This window comes from Hyalella azteca, unplaced genomic scaffold (assembly GCF_000764305.2).
Source record: "Hyalella azteca isolate HAZT.00-mixed unplaced genomic scaffold, Hazt_2.0.2 contig10333, whole genome shotgun sequence".
Classification (NCBI taxonomy): Eukaryota; Metazoa; Arthropoda; class Malacostraca; order Amphipoda; family Hyalellidae; genus Hyalella; species Hyalella azteca.
The window spans coordinates 127888-147324 of record NW_025940377.1 but is presented as its reverse complement, the minus strand read 5'-3'; the positions used below and the strand labels follow the sequence as shown (position 1 = coordinate 147324).

The following is a 19437-nucleotide window of genomic DNA, read 5'->3' as shown; positions in this document are numbered from 1 at the left end:
ATTCCTTAGCTCGTCATAAGTCGTAAGAGGTTCACGTTCGCATAAACTTGTTCCTGACGCCTCGTATACAGTGCTTTTGACTTTAGGTCTCACATTGACAATTTTATTAGGATCAGAATTAATTAAAAAACAGAGAACAGACTTTCTGCGAAAAATGTGGAGCGAGATTAAGGGAGTTGGGAGTAATGATAGTTTCCGGGGTATAGTACGGAGATCATCGCGACACGATGAAGAAGTTTCAGGTATCGGTCGGATCCCTTCATGTATTGTGCCCTCATGGAATGGCCTGCTGAAGCGTCACTTTCAATACCTCCTCCCAAGCAACAACAATAACCATTTCACTTCTACTTCCTTCATTTTTGAACCAAGACAATCACAAAGGGATAGAGAAAGACATTTTGTGCAAATATAATGAATATAAGACGAACATTACTTATAACCTAGAGTTCAGTTAAGCGTAGTTTGCGAGCGTATCAGGAATTGCAAAGCACGGATCGTACCCGCACTGATTTCGACCACTACATTATACTGCCTCACAACATTCAAGAAATATAGCAAGTCCCCCACATGGTGCGATTCATTTTCAAGTATAGAATAAATGCCGTCATATTTTGTGTGCGCTTATCACGTTCAAATAACTTGATATAATCTGAAGAAAATCACGCTACGTTCAATTATAGTAAATAATAAATGAACAAACTGGGATATACTAATTTTACCAAAGGTACATATCAAAAACCTTTGCTCAAAGTCAAAATTCCCTTCATGGGCTACAAAAACCCAATACAATGCCACACAAAAGTAAAAAATTAACTCATTTGATTAAACAAGTCACGCATAATTATAATAATAAAGATCAAACAATATCTGGGAATAAAACGTTTTAAACGATGAAATTAACACCTCCATGTCAACACCACAAAAAACACACTTTTAGACTAGCACTCAATTTTCCTAGGAATTAATCATAAATAAATTGGCAATAAGTCAATTGGTGGTTAACAAATGCTTGCCAAACTTTACACTTGCAGCTTTATATACCGTACACCAAAAATATCTCTGAAATTACACGCTTTGAAAGTGCAAGGACAGATTAATATTGTTTTTAAAATTTTATAGTTGAAATAATCCAGGATCTTCACGCTCGCTATTATTGCTTCTTATTCGCACGGCAGGAAAGTGAACCTCTACCAGGGCAGTCAGAAGCTAAATGCTTTAATGTCACTAGCAAAATAGGTTCCTAAAATTGAAAATAGCAACTCAATCTGTGGGGCAGACAGAGGCGATTATTATTAACGATGTTTAACTAATTCTATACTTAACGAGTTCTCATTCCATAGTACAATATACTAAATAAATAAAAGAAGATAGAAGTATAAGTAATAATAAACTAAAACGGAATGCTTATGATCGAGACAAACACGGCTCTTCTCGATACACACAAACGACTCCGTAATACTGGAGCAAGATGAAAGGGTTTAGAATAATAAGAAAGAACCATCAAATCATTTCAATCAAGCATTTCAATCAAGTTCAAACACAAAGTTCTCACGCATATTTTACATAAATATGTTAATAACTCAAAAATATCACACAATAACAACCATCATACCAGTAACATAGTTTGTAACAGTGAAAAGAAAGAGCATCTAAATGCATTTGTAACGGAGCGTTGTGGGTATCCTCATGAAGAGGGAGGGTGAGAGAGCATCTATCCTTGTATTGTGATGTTTGCCTGCAACCAAGGAGACCTAATAACCAACAAAAAACTAAGTACTTTGCAAGTAACATTGTAAACAATCAAGAAGAACTCTTACCAACGTTACGGTAATCCAATTAGCAACCATTAATGAGAAATTTTAACCAAACAAGAAATTAACCAAGTTACCAACCAAGATAGCCTAGTGGATTTTTTGGACCTAGTGTAAGAATGTAGTCGACTGTGTGTAAGAATGTAGTCAACTTCTTAAAATTTCTATCAACATGTGAATTGCTGAATGATATTCTACACTTCGGGGGCATTCTCTTATCCTTAGCTCCTGCACTCAAGGAAATGAGCGAGACGTTGTTCAAAAAGTGCCACACTTTTCTCCCCTTCTCAAGAGAAACCGTAACCAAATTTGGCCCGGAAAAAAGACGTAACAACTACGTCAACTTTCTGCTCATGCTGGGGGCAAGACGGTGTGTCATATTTGGACCATTTGACCCATTAATATTTCTGCATGAGTACGAAATGTTCCCTCATAGTAAGTCCTGATAAACATAAAACTAGGAAACGAAATGTACAAAGCCGTGCCTGCGCTTAGGAGTCTATCTTAAAACGGTCCGCACAAGATGTTTACGCCTTCACCCAGAAAAACGAGTAAGACTTCGTAAAAAGTGACGCACTTATTACCTTTTCGTGGGTTATCTTGGCCCAGTAGACCCAGGAATAAACAACTCTACTCCAATCACTAAAATAGTCATACATGTCTAATTCAAGCTTAAGAAATAAATACAATTTTTTCATTGAAAAGATCTATCGAAATATGTGGAAAGATTAACACTTGAATTTCCACACGAGATTACCGCTCGCTACTATTTCGTCGCAACTTTTCAACCAAACAAAATAATAATAATGTTGGCTTAGCATCATTTACGGGAAAACTTGAATACGGGTTAGTTAACCGTGGTTTGAATTAAAGGTTCACCGCTTCTTCCCAAGTTCCCAGATGTGTTAGAAACGCACAAGGAAAGTGGTTAGGGGAGCCACATGGTCTGAAGGTTAAGCGTGCCCGAGTATATTATTCTAACAAGTATGAAGATATCTGGAAGGCCTATTCTGGAATTGTCCAGAATGACTGATTCGGAACTGAAATTTGACTATAAAATTAAAATAAATTTCCCTATAATAAACTATAAAAAATATGATTTGAGACAACATGGAATAATATCCCAGCGTACCATAAATTTTCCACACGACTTATTAATTCGACGGGAGTTTTGAAAATTTCAGATGTACAAAAATTTCACTTTGTCAGAACATTCAAAGTTGGAGAAAATATAGATCTGCATCTTCACACAGCAGGGATAAACTGCATCAAGGATGCAGATGCTAAACCTCAAGCAAACTACTTCAGGGGCACCGAACTTTTTTGAGTTACGTCAATGCTATATTAAAAATTACAGATAAATGGAGCATAAATGGGCTGTTGTTGACGGAGACAAGAGACTCGACAATAATTGCCATGTCGTACGTTCCTTGTGGAAACCACCGCGCACAAACAAACTGAACCCGTCACAGTTTTAAAAAGTATCAGCATTTATGATTTGCAGCAGACGGAACTCTCGACGGTATGGTGACCAATACCGGTGAGCTGACAGTGTGGGTGCCTGGTGGTGAGCTGACAGTGTGGGTGCCTGGTGGTGAGCTGACAGTGTGGGTGCCTGGTGGTGAGCTGACAGTGTGGGTGCCTGGTGGTGAGCTGACGGTGTAGGTGACTGATGGTGAGCTGACAATGTTGATGCGTGATGATTCTCATCATCAGCGCATGAAGAAAGGCTGCGGTTGCGGCGATCATCTGCCCACCATCTTACGGAACTGTTCCAACTCGAAGATGCTGCGTGACAGCCTGTGGGGCGAGGCAACGTCTTGTTACTGCAGTGCAAAGAGAGCGTCATGAATGACGTGTATGGAACGAAAGCAACAAATGTTTAACGTGCAAAAAATAACGTCACTTGCGTCGCAATGACGTTACGCACGTTGAAATAATGTCCTTCACTTTATACTGATCTCACGCGCGTCACGAATGATTGAACGACGCGACAGTATATAATTATATTACTTAAACAGTTCAGTAATACCAATACAAGCAGTCCAGCGAACCTTATGCGAAGGATCAGTTGGATTAGGGAAGTGGACTATTACGGTAGCTGTTACTGGATACTCCAAGGAGAAGAGAAGAGAGAGGCATACCATGTCTTGAGTATGTCATTCATCAAACAACAGGGCTGCTTGTAGAGTTTAATCTCTGCGGGATGGATCCCCTTTCCGTGAACAAGTCTGTTTAGCGGCTTGACAAAGGAGCGGAAAGGATGGTTGTTCATCTCTTAGATCTTTACGATATAAGTGGAGGCGTTTTTGATCAAAATCCCGGATCGTCTGTCTTTTCCCAACTATCTTCAGCAGAAGAAAGCAACTGCATGTCCTACTGAGGTCCGATGCTCAGAAGTTAATTTTTTTTAGTCACCGGGACGTTAGCGGGGCGGCCGACCTGCATGCCGACGGCGCGATTTCGGCGGAAGCCGCAGCCGGTGTATCAGCGTGGCCTGGGACTGTAACGTTCATAATATAAACAAAGAAACTAACGACACTCACCTGCCGATGGAGTTGATGAGGGCGACGACCTCATTCCTGGTGAGCTTGAGGACGTCAGAGGCGACGGGGCGCTCATGGGGCGCGTCCTCGGCGCCAGGACCTTGCTGGGGGATGTCGTCTTCGAAGTTGCCGGAAAAGAGGATCTTGAGAGCCGTGCCCAGACCCGTTACCTGTACGGGAGTCATGCGTTATTTTTACTGTAACACATCAGGCAAAGTTACGCAATTGCTTCATGGGCTAGCACCGTCACACCTGCCACAGTCCAGCAGTAACATTACAACGCTCCTACCATAACACCCAACATGCTGCGTTACCTGCAGCTTGCCCCAAAGCTTGCACTTGTCGCAGCCCACGCAGTCCATGATGCGCGTTATGTTGCGGAAGTGAAGGCGAAACTCTTCCTTGAGGCTCGTCTGGCCGTTAGAGAAGTAGGTGCTCTCGTCGAAATATTGGAACGACCTGTTGACACGGGGAGTTAATTATAACATCGTGACTAGCGCGTACCGCAACAATAACTGTCTTAGACAATGCAAATAACAACAACTGTCATCACCACCACAAACAACAACCATCATCACCACAACAAATAACAACAACAGCAGCAACAACCATCATCGCCATCACAAACAACAACAACAACCGTCACCACAACAAACAACAACAATAACAGCAACAACGATCATCACCACAACAAACAACAACAGCAACAACCGTCATCACCACAACAACAACAGCAACAACCGTCATCACCACAACAACAACAGCAACAACCGTCATCACCACAAAAACAACAACAGCAACAACAATCATCACCACAACAACAGCAACAACCGTCATCACCACCACAAACAACAACAGCAACAACCATCATCACCACCACAAACCACCATCACGGAGTGGTCACCTGGCGACAGCCACAAGCCTGGAGATGGCGGCCCGTACGTCCTCGTCCTCCTGAGGGTCGCCGGTGAAGTACTGCATCAGCTCCAGCTGCCGTCCCGCCTTAGCCAACGCACGCAGCTCTGATAACATCAACACTTGTCATCTAATCCTGCACTTCCAATATACATTATACCTTATAGTTCACAATTACAATTAATATAGAATTAACTATACATTATACCCGCGGTTGAGGGCCGCGGAATACTGAGGCGGCGCTCGAGCGCAGCCTAAGACTGCTACATCATAACGCATACTAAGGATACTAGAGAATAAAATCCTTCATTTCTATGTTCAACATAAGTGCGGTCATGAAGAAGTAGATTGTGCGACTACGTCAAGAACACGGCCACGCGGTACGGCCACATGGAACATTACGGACGAAATTACGGCGGGTTCTTATTAGATACGGTAGCGGTAGACGGAATAGAAAAGTTAGAAGAGTGATTAGAGGAATTTAATTGTGAAGTGGTTAATTCAAGTAATTGGTTAAGCATCAAGAAAGTTCTAAAGGCATGTCAGGTTTGGAATTTATCCCCATTTCCTTGTATTTTACAACAGTAATTTTGTTGAAGCGGCAATTGCGACAGTAGGCAATTGCAGCTGTACGGTAGTGGCAGGCGGCAGTATAGTGGCACACTCACCCATGATGTAGAGGAAGTAGAGGTTCTTAAGCCTGGTGGGGCCCTCTCCATCAGTAAGCGCGGGGTCGAAGCGTCGCCTGAACTCCTCGACGTTGTGGCCCCACTTGGCCCCCGCTTGTAGTCCCGAGCTGCCGTCTGTCAGGCCAAACTTATGTCTTATATATTCATATACATATATAGATACACTTATATATATTACTACGTGTTACACACACATGTGAATAATGGAACACATTTTCTCCGTGGACAACCCTCATTCTACTGATACACGCAACTTATGGCATAAGATGCACAAATTTACGCACCGTTCGGACACATACGCACAAAGAACATTCATCTTGAAACGCTCAGTTTAAACCTATACGCACCACTGCGACTACCACACTACGCACCACTGCCACACGCACCATCGCCACTCCCACACTACGCACCATCACCACAAGCACCATTATAAATACCACACGCACCACTATAAATACCAGACGCACCACATGCACAAAACCTATATGCCACTATACCTCTATACCAGACGCAACACGTGCACTAATCCTATATACCACTATACCTCTAGACCAGACGCACCACATGCACTAAACCTATATACCAGACGCACCACATGCACTAGACCTATATACCAGACGCACCACATGCACTANGCAGCACGTTGCACTGCTGTGATGTATCATCACACTATCATTACCCTGCAGCACGTTGCACTGCTGTGATGTATCATCACACTATCATTACCCTGCAGCACGTTGCACTGCTGTGATGTATCATCACACTATCATTACCCTGCAGCACGTTGCACTGCTGTGATGTATCATCACACTATCATTACCCTGCAGCACGTTGCACTGCTGTGATGTATCATCACACTATCATTACCCTGCAGCACGTTGCACTGCTGTGATGTATCATCACACTATCATTACCCTGCAGCACGTTGCACTGCTGTGATGTATCATCACACTATCATTACCCTGCAGCACGTTGCACTGCTGTGATGTATCATCACACTATCATTACCCTGCAGCACGTTGCACTGCTGTGATGTATCATCACACTATCATTACCCTGCAGCACGTTGCACTGCTGTGATGTATCATCACACTATCATTACCCTGCAGCACGTTGCACTGCTGTGATGTATCATCACACTATCATTACCCTGCAGCACGTTGCACTGCTGTGATGTATCATCACACTATCATTACCCTGCAGCACGTTGCACTGCTGTGATGTATCATCACACTATCATTACCCTGCAGCACGTTGCACTGCTGTGATGTATCATCACACTATCATTACCCTGCAGCACGTTGCACTGCTGTGATGTATCATCACACTATCATTACCCTGCAGCACGTTGCACTGCTGTGATGTATCATCACACTATCATTACCCAGCAGCACGTTGCACTGCTGTGATGTATCATCACACTATTATTACCCTGCAGCACGCTGCACTGCTGTTATGTATCATCACATCATTATCCTACAGTGCGCAATGATACCCGCATCACACGTCTCAACATGACAGACACAAATCAATGAACATCTGCTTGTGGAATTGGCGTTCGCTGCTTCATATTTGTATATTTCATGTCGCTAAGTAAGTGTTTTGTCGATTTTATTTGTATGCTTTGTGTCCCGAATGTCCTCAGTCGTTCTAAGAGTTGTTGCTAAATTCATAAGGCGATTTGACCAAATTTTGCCGTGAATTCAACGTGATTTCAATTTCGCCGTGAATGAATTCTACGTCGTGACTGAGCCGTGAATTCAACGTCGTGACTGTGCCGTGAATTCAACGTCGTGACTGTGCCGTGAATTCAACGTCGTGACTGAGCCATGAATTCAACGTCGTGGCTGAGCCGTGAATTCAACGTCGTGACTGAGCCGTGAATTCAACGTCGTGACTGTGCCGTGAATTCAACGTCGTGACTGAGCCGTGAATTCAACGTCGTGACTGAGCCGTGAATTCAACTTCGTGACTGAGCCGTGAATTCAACGTCGTGACTGTACCGTGAATTAAACGTCGTGACAATGCCGTATATATAACGCGATTGTACGGTGAATGATACACCGCTACTATGCCGTCATTGCCGTGAGTGTGAAAGCAGTGAATGTAATGCCGTGACACGACGCCCGCATCTACACACCTGTGACGCAGCATTGATCTAGAGGATGTAATACACAACCAGGCTGTGTTACACACAAGGCTGTGTTAACACAGAGCACCAACACATGACGTGTGTTAACACAGCAGCACTAACACATGTCATGTGTTAAAACAGCAGCACTAACACATGTCATGTGTTAACACAGCAGCACCAACACATGTCATGTGTTAACACAGAGCACCAACACATGCCGTGTGTTAACACAAAGCACCAACACGTGTTACGTATTCAGGACGAATGCATAGCAACCTGTTATTAGTAATATAATTAATAATATCCCCAGTTCACCAGATCTAACTAAACCGTTCCATACTGCAAGAAAAATAACGATTAAACTCTTCAAACTTCACAAAGGCCAGCATGACGGCAGCAAATGTTGCCTGTAGGCCGACACCTGTAAGCCTATAGTATTCTTTTTCCCACACTTGGCACGAGATACACTATGGCAGAGGGGGGAGGAGGGCGTGTTGTGTCAGGTGTGGCGTGTTATTTATTATAGGACATATGTCAGACGCGAGCACTCCGAAAAATAAATATGTCATATATTGTCCAAGTCAGGAGCGAGCACTCAATGCTTATAGGTACGTACTCGTACGCTTCTTATTCTTTATTCGTATTAACAACGGGACTACCGTGGCCGTTGTGAATATAAACGGCAACGCCACAACAGGACTACCGTGGCCGTTATGAATATAAACGCCACAACAGGCAACGCCACAACAGGACTACCGTGGCCGTTGGCCGTTATAAATATAAACGGCAACGCCACAACAGGACTACCGTGGCCGTTATGAATATAAACGGCAACGCCACAACAGGACTACCGTGGCCGTTGTAAATATAAACGGTAACGCCACAACAGGACTACCGTGGCCGTTATAAATATAAACGGCAACGCCACAACGGGACTACCGTGGCCGTTATAAATATAAACGGTAACGCCACAACAGGACTCCCGTAAGACGAACCTATCCTACACAGTAATACCAAGTAAGAGGTTCAGGTTCACACAGCCGAGCAAGCCTCCCACCTCTAGTGTCCGTGAGGTGCGTGAAGGGGCTGTTGGCCGAGCTGCCTGACGTCGGTCCTGAGCTGCAATTAACAAATACAAAATTATTAAAATAATTTGTGGTACCTACACATTCCGCTAGCAGTTTATTTTTAAAGTTTACCAAAACTTGTACTGAACTTTATTTGTGAACCTACAAAGGAAGTCATAAATGGCACTGTATATCGTTTTTGACATCACACGAGATGCAATGCACTGACTTAAGCCTCAGTTATTCCTGTAGGAAGTTCATGAATTGATTATTTTTGCTAAGTAATGTAGTTGTGAACCCACCTGAAGCAGTTCTCTTGGTATATGGAGCTCCAGACCCTGTGTGCGGAGGTGCCGACATAGCCCGTATATCGTTCAGGGTTGGCGAGCAGATCAACGTAGGCACTGCCTGTGGACCTGTCGTCCTCGGGCTCACAGAAGCTGTCGTCCCGCGCGCTGTCGTGAGCTGCCCAGACTTCGAAGCCTGCGCGCGACTCCTCACTGCCACGGCAAATTATAGGCTTATATTATTATATATTATATTATTATCCTGCTTAATATCACGATAATAATAATAATAATAAAACATTGTTGCTGGCAGGGCAAATTACATGCTTTATATCAGGATAATAATGATAATAATAATAAAAATATAGCTGGTAGGACCAATTATATGGCTTAATATCAGGGTAATAATGATAAAAAAATATAGCTGGTAGGGCAAATTATATGCTTTATAACAGGATGCTTAATATCAGGGTAATAATAATAAATTATTGCTGGCAGGGGCAAATTATATGCTTAATATCAGGATAATAGTAATAATAAAATAATATTGCTGGTACAGCCGAATTATATGTTTAATGTGAGAAGCGGTTGTCCTCAGTTGTTTGTTATATAGTTATTGTGAGAAAGCATTAAGACTATCCTAGCACCCTCACGTTTTAACCAATAAAAATATATTATTATTTTTATATTATATTATACGGTACCTATTGCAATAAATTCTGGCAATAGTTAAATAATAGATCGATTTGCTCCCTAGAATACACCCTGCTTATTGGGAGACAACAAGATGGCGTAACAGGCGCATGAGCATTAAGGAAGAAATGGGTATAAATTTCAAAATAATAGTGAAGGAGTAGGTATATTTGATAATTCGAAATGGGGTGTATTTTACACTAATACAGATGGGGTAGATTTTACACTAATACTGATGGGGTAGATTTTACACTAATACTGATGGGGTATATTTTGTAATATGAAATGGGGTGTAGTAGTAGTAGTAGGGAGAGGTTTCTAGCGCTTCAGATCAGTGTCGTCTATTTCGCGCCGAAGGTCCAATATTCGTTTTGCAGGGTCGGCAGGCTTCTTCGTTGGTTTCAGGCTCGTAGCCTGATCCATCTGGTCTAGGGTGTATGCTTCTTTATTTCCAAGGCGCAGGCTTTATCCGTCTTCTGCTATTTCATCTCAACCAGTAACATGATGACACGAATATGACGTCTTGTCGGAGGTGTGGGTCTTTTCTGACCTCTGTCAAGGTGCCGTGCTAGATATCTGGCAGCAGGTTACACTCGATTAGGTATTGTCTAAGGTTGTCAGTTCTAAAGGTGCTTCGGGGAACTTCACTTAATATGAAATGGGGTGTATTTTACACTAATACTGATGGGGTAGATTTTACACTAATACTGATGGGGTATATTTTAAAATATGAAATGTGGTGTATTTTACACTAATACTGATGGGGTATATTTTGTAATATGAAATGTGGTGTATTTTACATAGGTAATACTGATGGGGTATATTTTATAGTACAAAATGTGGTATATTTTACACTAATACTGATGAGGTATATTTTATAATACGAAATGAGGCAGGTATATTTTACCCTTATATTGAAAGATAAACTTCAGAGCTAACCAGAGCCTATACTTTCAAGAAAGTTAAGAGATCGTAAGTTCATCAGCCAATCACTGACGGCCTTTCAAGCAAAATCCACCAATCATAGACAGGAAAATAGAGCATAAGTGCTTACGTTCACTTAGCGAGTTTTAAAAGTATGGCCCCAAGAATGAGCTATCAAATGAGTGCTGGATGACACTACTGACCTGATGGTGGTGTTGAGGTAGCCAAGATGTTCTTCTCCTGTGCAATCTTCATCCTTCAGTGGCTTCTCAGTCTCATCCACTCTCAGACCTGGAGGTGCCTGAGAAATGATTGCATTTCAAGTGGCAGACAAGATAATTTTTATCAACCCTCCTTGTTGAGTGTATCTCTATATATACTGTATATTTGATTGAAGACCAGAGTGTACTTTTTATTAACAATTTTATTATTGTTTTTTTTTTTGAAGCTGAACAAAATTAAGTATCATATCATTATGATATGATCATTATGATCATATCAACATAATATAGATTATGATATATAACACACAACATACCTTTATACAAAAGATAATGAAAGAAAGTTTGAACAACTTAGACCAGACAAATTAGAAATAGTCTGGTTTCTTGAAAATTAGTTTTATGCCATTATATTTGCACTCACTCACATAGTGTAAAATAATGAAGATTCATTTCCTTTTTTTCAAACAATAAATATTCTATTTATTGCAGTATATGATAATGTCAAGGTAGTATCATAGATTCGTGATCAATGTCTCCTTAGTTTATAATTATTTATAGCCACTTATAAACTATTGGGTATCAATATTTCATAGTGATTAAGATACACAGTCACAGTTTATAACCAAGTAGGAATGCTACCAAAGCAGGCTCTGGTCAGCTAGACTCAATAGAAGCTTGATGAGCAAATATGTTATATAGGTATTCATGTAGAATACATTGTCTAGGATACTTTTTATTTAACTGGGAATGTTTTTCCATTTCACTTCAATATGGGTATATATATTTAAATCACATAATCTTGACAAAAAAAAAAAGGTTTATGTCAATAAAACTAAAGACAAAAACTTGAATTATATAGTCACAGGTAATATTTTGGTAAACAAAGCTCATGCAATATAAATTACTGCACTGAACTACTCCCCACCTCACACTGCTCGACACTGCAGAATCTCATTGCACAGCGGCTGTCATCTGGCCAGAACGGACAAGGCTTCTGAAGGTTGACCTAAAGAAACACAATAAAAAGGCAATAAGTAGCAGTAAAATAAATAAAAGGTGAACCTAAACACATGGAATAACTTGGCAAAAGAGTTTTTCTTTGCTAGTAGGCTCCAAGATTTTGAAACAGATCTCTGACAACAAACTAATTGTTCACTATGGTTTTAATTGGGGTGAAAATGTGATACTAATGATATTAAAGACAAGTCTCCATGACTGTAATTAGAAGTTTGCAGTCTTCTAAGTACACTTGTTAGGCTGTCTTCTCATTAGGCTGATAATAATTAGCCTTCTAGGCTTCTAACTTAAGTTGTTATGCAGTTTACTAATAAGGCTAGAACATAATTTAATGATAATCATAAACACACAGACAGCCATTAGAATAGTATAATTGTATCCTATTATCAAGAAGATTTGGTTTCAGCGATCATCTTGCATCAAAGTTTGACAAGTGCTCACCTTCCAATACCTGAAGAAGTCCCTGCCGAGGAGGCTGCTCAGGATTGGGTAAACTTGAACGTTGTTGATGCTATCAATGCTCTCCACTGAGCATGAGCAGTCATCTATCAGGCCTTTCAGCTGAGCATGAGAATAAAATGCACAATAATCACTAAAGCAATTATGTTATAAATAAACTGAACTTGTTAACTAATCAGTTTTGCTACAAAACTTTGCTCAAATTAGTTCAACCAAGTTAACATAGGTATATTAATGTGTACATGTCACATGGATATAGTGGAACACAGAAATAAAATATTTCAAGTATTCTAAATAAAGTTTTAATAAATCTAAATCTAAAGTTAAGTGATTTCTGCCAAATAATTGCAAAATTAAAAACCACATAAAAGATACCTGACATAAACATCTTTCCAGAGCCTCTGTATTTCCAGGTTTAGGATTAGACTGTTTGCTGAACACAGCAGCTGCAGGGGCCAGTGATATGAGAAGGAGAAGCAGCATCGTTTTGTTTACTGAAGTTGATAGAATATGTAGAGTTGATGTGTTGAATATTCTATTCAGTTTCATATTATTTAGTGCCTGTAACATTTTTATATCATAAATGTTGTCACGTTTTTCAAAAATAAAAATTACATATTACACTTGTCCAAGCAACTTTTCTGCAAAATAAACATTACCATCAGAGAAAAGCATTTGTTCAACTTGAATCATTATCCTATCTTGGTCAAAATTAATCAAAGACAACTACTATACTCTTTAGATCATATACTCATTAGAACTATTACTCATAGATCAGCATTAGTACAAATGAACTATGATTTAACTTTGTTTGGTGATTTTATAGTCAACTCCCTAGATAGCAGCTGATGGCCTGATGCTGGATGACGGCATTACATATCAGTAGAATTTGAAGCGTGGACGGAATACGCCTCACCACGTGCCGAATATAGCCACACACAGTGACGGAATATAGGGATTTGGTAGGTTTGCATTCTAAAGGCTTTTAAATAAATATGGCAACATTTTGTGACGTTTCATTGTTGCTGGCGCGTAGTGCGTTGTTTTGAGAGTCACATTAAGCAAACAGAACTTGAGTAACGCATACGGTTATTTTTTAATTGTTTTTCATTTCTCGATGCGTCCTTAATGTGACAGAATATACCGCGTTTACCCTACTGATGACAACCAAATTTAGGTATTTTACATCAATTACATATTTACATGTATAACAAAAATCAGTGTACAACAGTTTACTCTTAGTCTCTTATCATAACAGAAACTGATGTATACAAATTAAAAAGTTTACAAATTTTCTGTTACAGCAGAAAGTTTGTAAATAAATAGCTGAATAAGCAAGATAAATTTTTGATTGATTCCTATTCACAACTTCATAAGTCACAACCAGAGTTAACAACATAGAACATACACTATACTGACTATATATATAGTCAGATGGGGTAAGACAGGACCGAAATTCCTAACAGGCATGTAGCATCTATACCATGAATAACTAAAAAATTCTAAACTTATCATAAGGTGTGTTTATGCAATGGGCTTCAAAGCTACAACTCAGACTTTTTGCATACAACACAGTTTTCTGTACAGATTAAAAAAAGTGAGCAGGTCCCGTCTTACCCCATAGGGGTAAGATGGGATCAGGCTGGGGTAAGAAAGGACCAACAGGTAATTCTTATGTTACAAGGTTTTTAGTAAAAATATAAATCTGATATTCAATATTATCCATCTAGAAACACATTATTTGATTAAACAACCACTTGTTACTGTTTTGTGTTGCAGGAAGTCAACTCTAATATCAGTCACATTAGAGTTTTTGCCACGAGAAAACTTTGTTAAGCATAGAATTTAGAAATAGTAGGTTGGCTTTGATTCATTGTAGAGCACTGCCAAATGCTACATGTATATTCCATTAGTGTCCTTGTCTGAAAATTTATCAAATTTGTAATAAAACCAATAGATAATAAGTTAAGAGTTGGACATCATGCATTTTCTGGCTAACTGCATTTGTGGTGCACTTCTTCAAACATAGCCCATGCCCTCTCACAAAATTGTGATTATTATTTTTTATGTTTCACACAATGATTTTTCCCCCAACCACTATTGCACATTGTTCTGCAGCTCACTAGTGGGAACTTGGAAAGAGACATCCCTATTTTCTCCATCCCCATGATGCAATTCACAATAGTATGCCAGCTAAATTTATCTAATAAAAGCTAACAAGTTAGAATAGTTATTTTAAGCAAAAGATGAACATTTTGACCAAAATACTCCATGTATACTTATGCACAATAATAGGTATATTCATTTAAAAGCTATTTTTGATAAACTAGGTATGGGGTAAAAGAGAACTGTTTGAGGCAATTGTGGGGTAAGACAGGACCATTTGTGGGGTAAGATAGGACCACTTGTGTGGTAAAACAGGATCATTTAATGGTCCTGTCTTACCCCATGTCTGGTCCTTTTTTCCCCCATTTTAGAATACATGTCAGGCAGTAATGGTAGCAGGTAGGAATGCCTAGTATGTCTCTAAATTAAGTTGCTTATTACTTGAGGTTACCTGCCTACATCCACAATTCTGGCCAAAAAATTTTTTGTTATTAGACATAGCTTATTTCCCAAACAGGGTTACCTAACTATTTTGTGACCCTTCTTTACATAGGTTTTCTTTTAGACAGAGCTTATTTCCCAAACAGGGTTAACTATTTTGTGACCCTTCTTTACATAGGTTTTCTTTGAAAATTAAACAAAAATTAATTATTTGCAGAAGAGGGTTGAAACAAACACTGAAATGACAGGCAATGATTGCTCTAACATATTCTTTTTGTCAAATTAAATTCAGTACAATTAGAATGCATGCAATGGGCCAGTCCTTTCTTACCCCATGAACCGGCATGAAGGCTGCGATCCTGTCTTACCCCCATTTGACTATAGTGACTATACAGATATAATCCATTAAATCCAATACAGTAGTAGGAGTAGGTCACCAACAAAGTATGCCTGGGGAGTGAGCCTCAGTGAGTGAGTGAGGGCATAGACTTAGACTCTACTCTAATTAATAGACCGGGGCTAAGCCTATGAGGGCTCAGTGAGCTCACAGTTCTCATCCTGTGAGCTGAGCCTCAAGTTACAAGTACCTAGGGCTAGTGCAGCGACGCTAGCTGCAATGACCGTGACTAACGACGGTACATCAGAGCCCGCCGCCCGGTACCAGCACTACCAGCCTGCCTGAGTGCCAGCTAGAATTCAACTCAAGCCACAACTTCAGTATCCTCACTATCCAGCGCCCGGTACGAGCGGCAATCCAAGCTTTCAACTTCGCTCTAAGCCTCAACATGAGTACGTGACCCAGCGAAGTTTTGCCGGATTATAAACAATTGAGAAATCTCGTTTTTTCGTAAAAAATTCGATGATGACCGTGTAGATACGTTTTCAATTTAAGTAATAGCCTTTGACAAACCCACGAAATTATTATACATTTCAAATTCTAAGTCTGTAAATAAAAGTACGAGCGTAAAGCTGCCAAAACGTGGAGCCACGCTGCAGCACCCTACCCGAACGAATTTCTAGCCTCGACTGACACTGTCAAGGCAGTCAAGCAAGCAATTGGAAATAGCTGAAATTTAAGCATGACGAGACATAAGGATATTGCGGATAATATTTCATCATCTTTGCAATCTCGAAATGACACAATCAAATTAGAGTATCATTGCTGTTGTTTGTTTATGACAATGGAGGTTTGCATCTAAATCATAATGACAATACAATAAATTGTATAAAAATATACCAAAAAGCATAATGTGTAGGACGAATTATTCCGATAAATTTTCAAAAGTTTTACATTGACTTTTTCTTTTTAACATCTATTTAATGATGTATTCACCTTCGAAATAATATTTTAATCATGCCTTAAATTTGTCCGAGACGTCTTCAATCAGACGTAATAGAATAACAATTTATATGAGAAATACGCTGAATATGTATTATTGACATATGAATTGCATACGCAATCCTGTTTCTACACTGTAAAGACAATATTCGCACGAAAATTTTAAAAATTTTCATTTGTTTTCCTCTTTTACTAACTACAAATCAGCTATTTGTTATAGGTTTGCACCTTGTTACACTTCGCATCGTGAACTTCTCTTATCTGACGTATACTACCCGAAATTGATATTTTCTATCACATGTTTGGAAGTAATCAAGGAGTTGACGTGCCTTTCATAAGAAATTTCTCTTGTTAGCTTCTTCTTCAACTATGTCTGTTAATAACGGTATGTCCGATCATACTGCTAAATCCAGGAGTGAGTATATGTGACAAATCAAAGTTCCATCTTCTTTATTAGCTATATACGCTTTTGCACTACCTAGTATGATTTTTCTGATCTTTCAAATTTCACCTAAAAGGCTGAAAGCAAATTAACACAATGCTTGCTTAAGTTGCTTTAAATGTGATTGATGGAGGCACTTTGATTTTCTCTTTGTATTACCTCCTGTGAAGTGTGAACACTATGACTGTAAATCTACAAATCTACAATGGGTATGAATGGAATGTAGGTAGTTTCAGTTTGTGGCTTAGTGCTATTGCAATTGGCAACTAAGCCTTTTTTGTGGATTAATTAGCAAAAAAAAGGATGTGGATTAATTAGATTGTGGATTAGGTTAATTAGACTAAGTTAATTTATAATCATTTGTTACATTGTGCATTAAAATTGTAGTAAACTTGTGGCAGTTGTGGGTGGTCAAGTTCCTTTTCATTTTATTATATTTTGAGGTTCTTGAATAGTGAATGAATACACAAGCCTTGAATCATGGATAGAATTATCATTGTATTTAACTTAGCTAATAGCTATTGAATTAGCTAAATCTTGAGACAGCCTGGATTGGATTTTTTTCCTTATTACTGTAATCTTGCTGCTTCAAAGTGACAGATTTTCTATACATTTGGAATCTTTTCTAACATTTGGAATCTATGAAAGCCTCAAGGCTTAGTAGGGTAAACGCGGTATATTCCGACACTTTAAGGACGCATCGAGAAATGAAAAACTATAAAAAAAAACCGTATGCGTTACGTAAGTTCTGTTGCCTTCACATGACTCTCAAAACACTTACCTACGCGTCAGCAACGATGAAACGTCTCAAAATGTTGCCATATTTATTAAAAAGCCTTTAGAATGGAAACCTACCAAATCCCTATATTCCGTCACTTTGTGTGGCAACATCCGACACGTGGTGAGTCGTATTGCGTCAGCGCTTCAAATTTAACTGATACGTATTGCCGACATCCACGTTGAACGGATGGAACTAAAACAAAGCTTAATATAAAGGAAAAACTAGAGAAGTGACGGAATTACCTACGATGTTGGAATATACCGCGTTTACCCTATCTAAAAGCTCAAATGGTAGTTTTTTTTCATGCTACAAATGATATAGGTAGCCTAATATGATGAGTATTGAGTACAAACTCTCATGTTTGCTACTATTACTGTTTTTTTATGCCTGATTAAAACTGGAAATGTAATGGAAACTTTCTGTGATTTAGCAAAGCTGCTCATTTTTAATGGGTAAAATTCTTTTTGGTTTATAATTGAACCACTACCTTCAGTAACTATTGGTTGGGATCAGGCAGGGAATTTATCAGCATTTCAAGCTGCGCTTTGAACTTTTCCGCAATTTTTGGATCCACAATAACACAATCCAGCTAGGGCAAATAACTCCTATCAGTATCTAATCGTTAACTAAACTACACAATCAACCTGTGACATCCAAAATGTTTGGAATTGAAAATTTATCACTTCAGAAAAGCAAGATTTCATTCATAAGTAGGAAAGATCTAATTCTGATCAGGATACTGACTGTAACTGACATGTTTTTTAGCTTTCTATCAAGCTATCTTGTCCTTGCAGCTATTTTAAGTTTTGGATCTAATGAAAAAAATTAATCTATCAACACTGTTATGATCAACCCTTGCAACTATCAAAACTTGGTCTAAGTTTGTATTGATCAATCTTTATTGGCCATATTGATAGTTAGTCATTGGAAAAGTATAATGAAGCCTGCTGCTGCCACAATCTATGGCGCAAAGAATTTTCATCCTCAACCTGTGTACCTATGTGCCTTAATTCTCAATGTGGTATACATGACTAGGGATAATTTCATTCAAGTTTTATTCTCTGTCTGATTTCTGTAGTAAAAATTGGTAAAAGAGTAAATGCCTCCTGATTTTATAAGAACACTCAATTAATAAGTAATAGTTTGTATCACTAATTGTGGAAAAATTGTCCAATATTTATGGTTGCATGTCTGAGCAAGCAAATGGAACAATTGACTGGTTTTTGGTCAAAGGTTTTGTTTCTAATTTTTAAGAAATATAACTACAAATTTGGTGGAAATCTTTGTACAATTATATAAATACATATATGTCTTTGGTTCAAACATTCCGAAGGCTTCAGTATATTTAGAATTGTGGAGAATTTCAGTTTCCCATTTTACTTGCTGTATTTTCCTGCCTCTCTCTCAAAGAGCTGCCTCTATCTAGAAAGGTTGCATCTCTCTAACAGGGCTGCCTCTCTCTAACAGGGCTGCCTCTCTCATACAGGGCTGCCTCTCTCTAACAGGGCTGCCTCTCTCTAACAGGGCTGCCTCTCTCTAACAGAGCTGCCTCTCTCTAACAG

At 39.3% G+C, this 19437-nt stretch overlaps 2 protein-coding genes across 4 annotated transcripts in view; one reads left to right on the top strand and one right to left on the bottom strand.

Moving 5' to 3' along the window:
- Positions 1–3438: 3438 nt before the first annotated feature.
- On the bottom strand, positions 3439–13409 carry LOC108677790 (ero1-like protein). Its single transcript, XM_018166069.1, has 11 exons — positions 13142–13409; positions 12749–12868; positions 12216–12296; positions 11270–11367; positions 9465–9662; positions 9153–9214; positions 5941–6075; positions 5262–5379; positions 4672–4816; positions 4358–4527; positions 3439–3611 (listed from the first exon to the last, which is right to left on the bottom strand). Exons 1-11 carry the CDS (start codon positions 13334–13336, stop codon positions 3557–3559), a joined length of 1377 nt encoding a protein of 458 aa, XP_018021558.1. The 5' UTR covers positions 13337–13409; the 3' UTR covers positions 3439–3556.
- Positions 13410–16860: 3451 nt separating this feature from the next.
- Positions 16861–19437, top strand: part of LOC108677800 (cell cycle control protein 50A) — a 16631-nt gene continuing 14054 nt past the window's right edge. Inside the window, exon 1 of one of the 3 annotated variants that reach the window (XM_047882391.1) lies at positions 16861–17067. In XM_047882391.1, the coding sequence (XP_047738347.1) occupies positions 17022–17067 (46 nt within the window). In that variant the 5' untranslated portion in view covers positions 16861–17021. The remainder of the gene's footprint in view (positions 17068–19437) is intronic. The other 2 variants (XM_018166079.2, XM_018166078.2) reach the window with 2 other exon arrangements.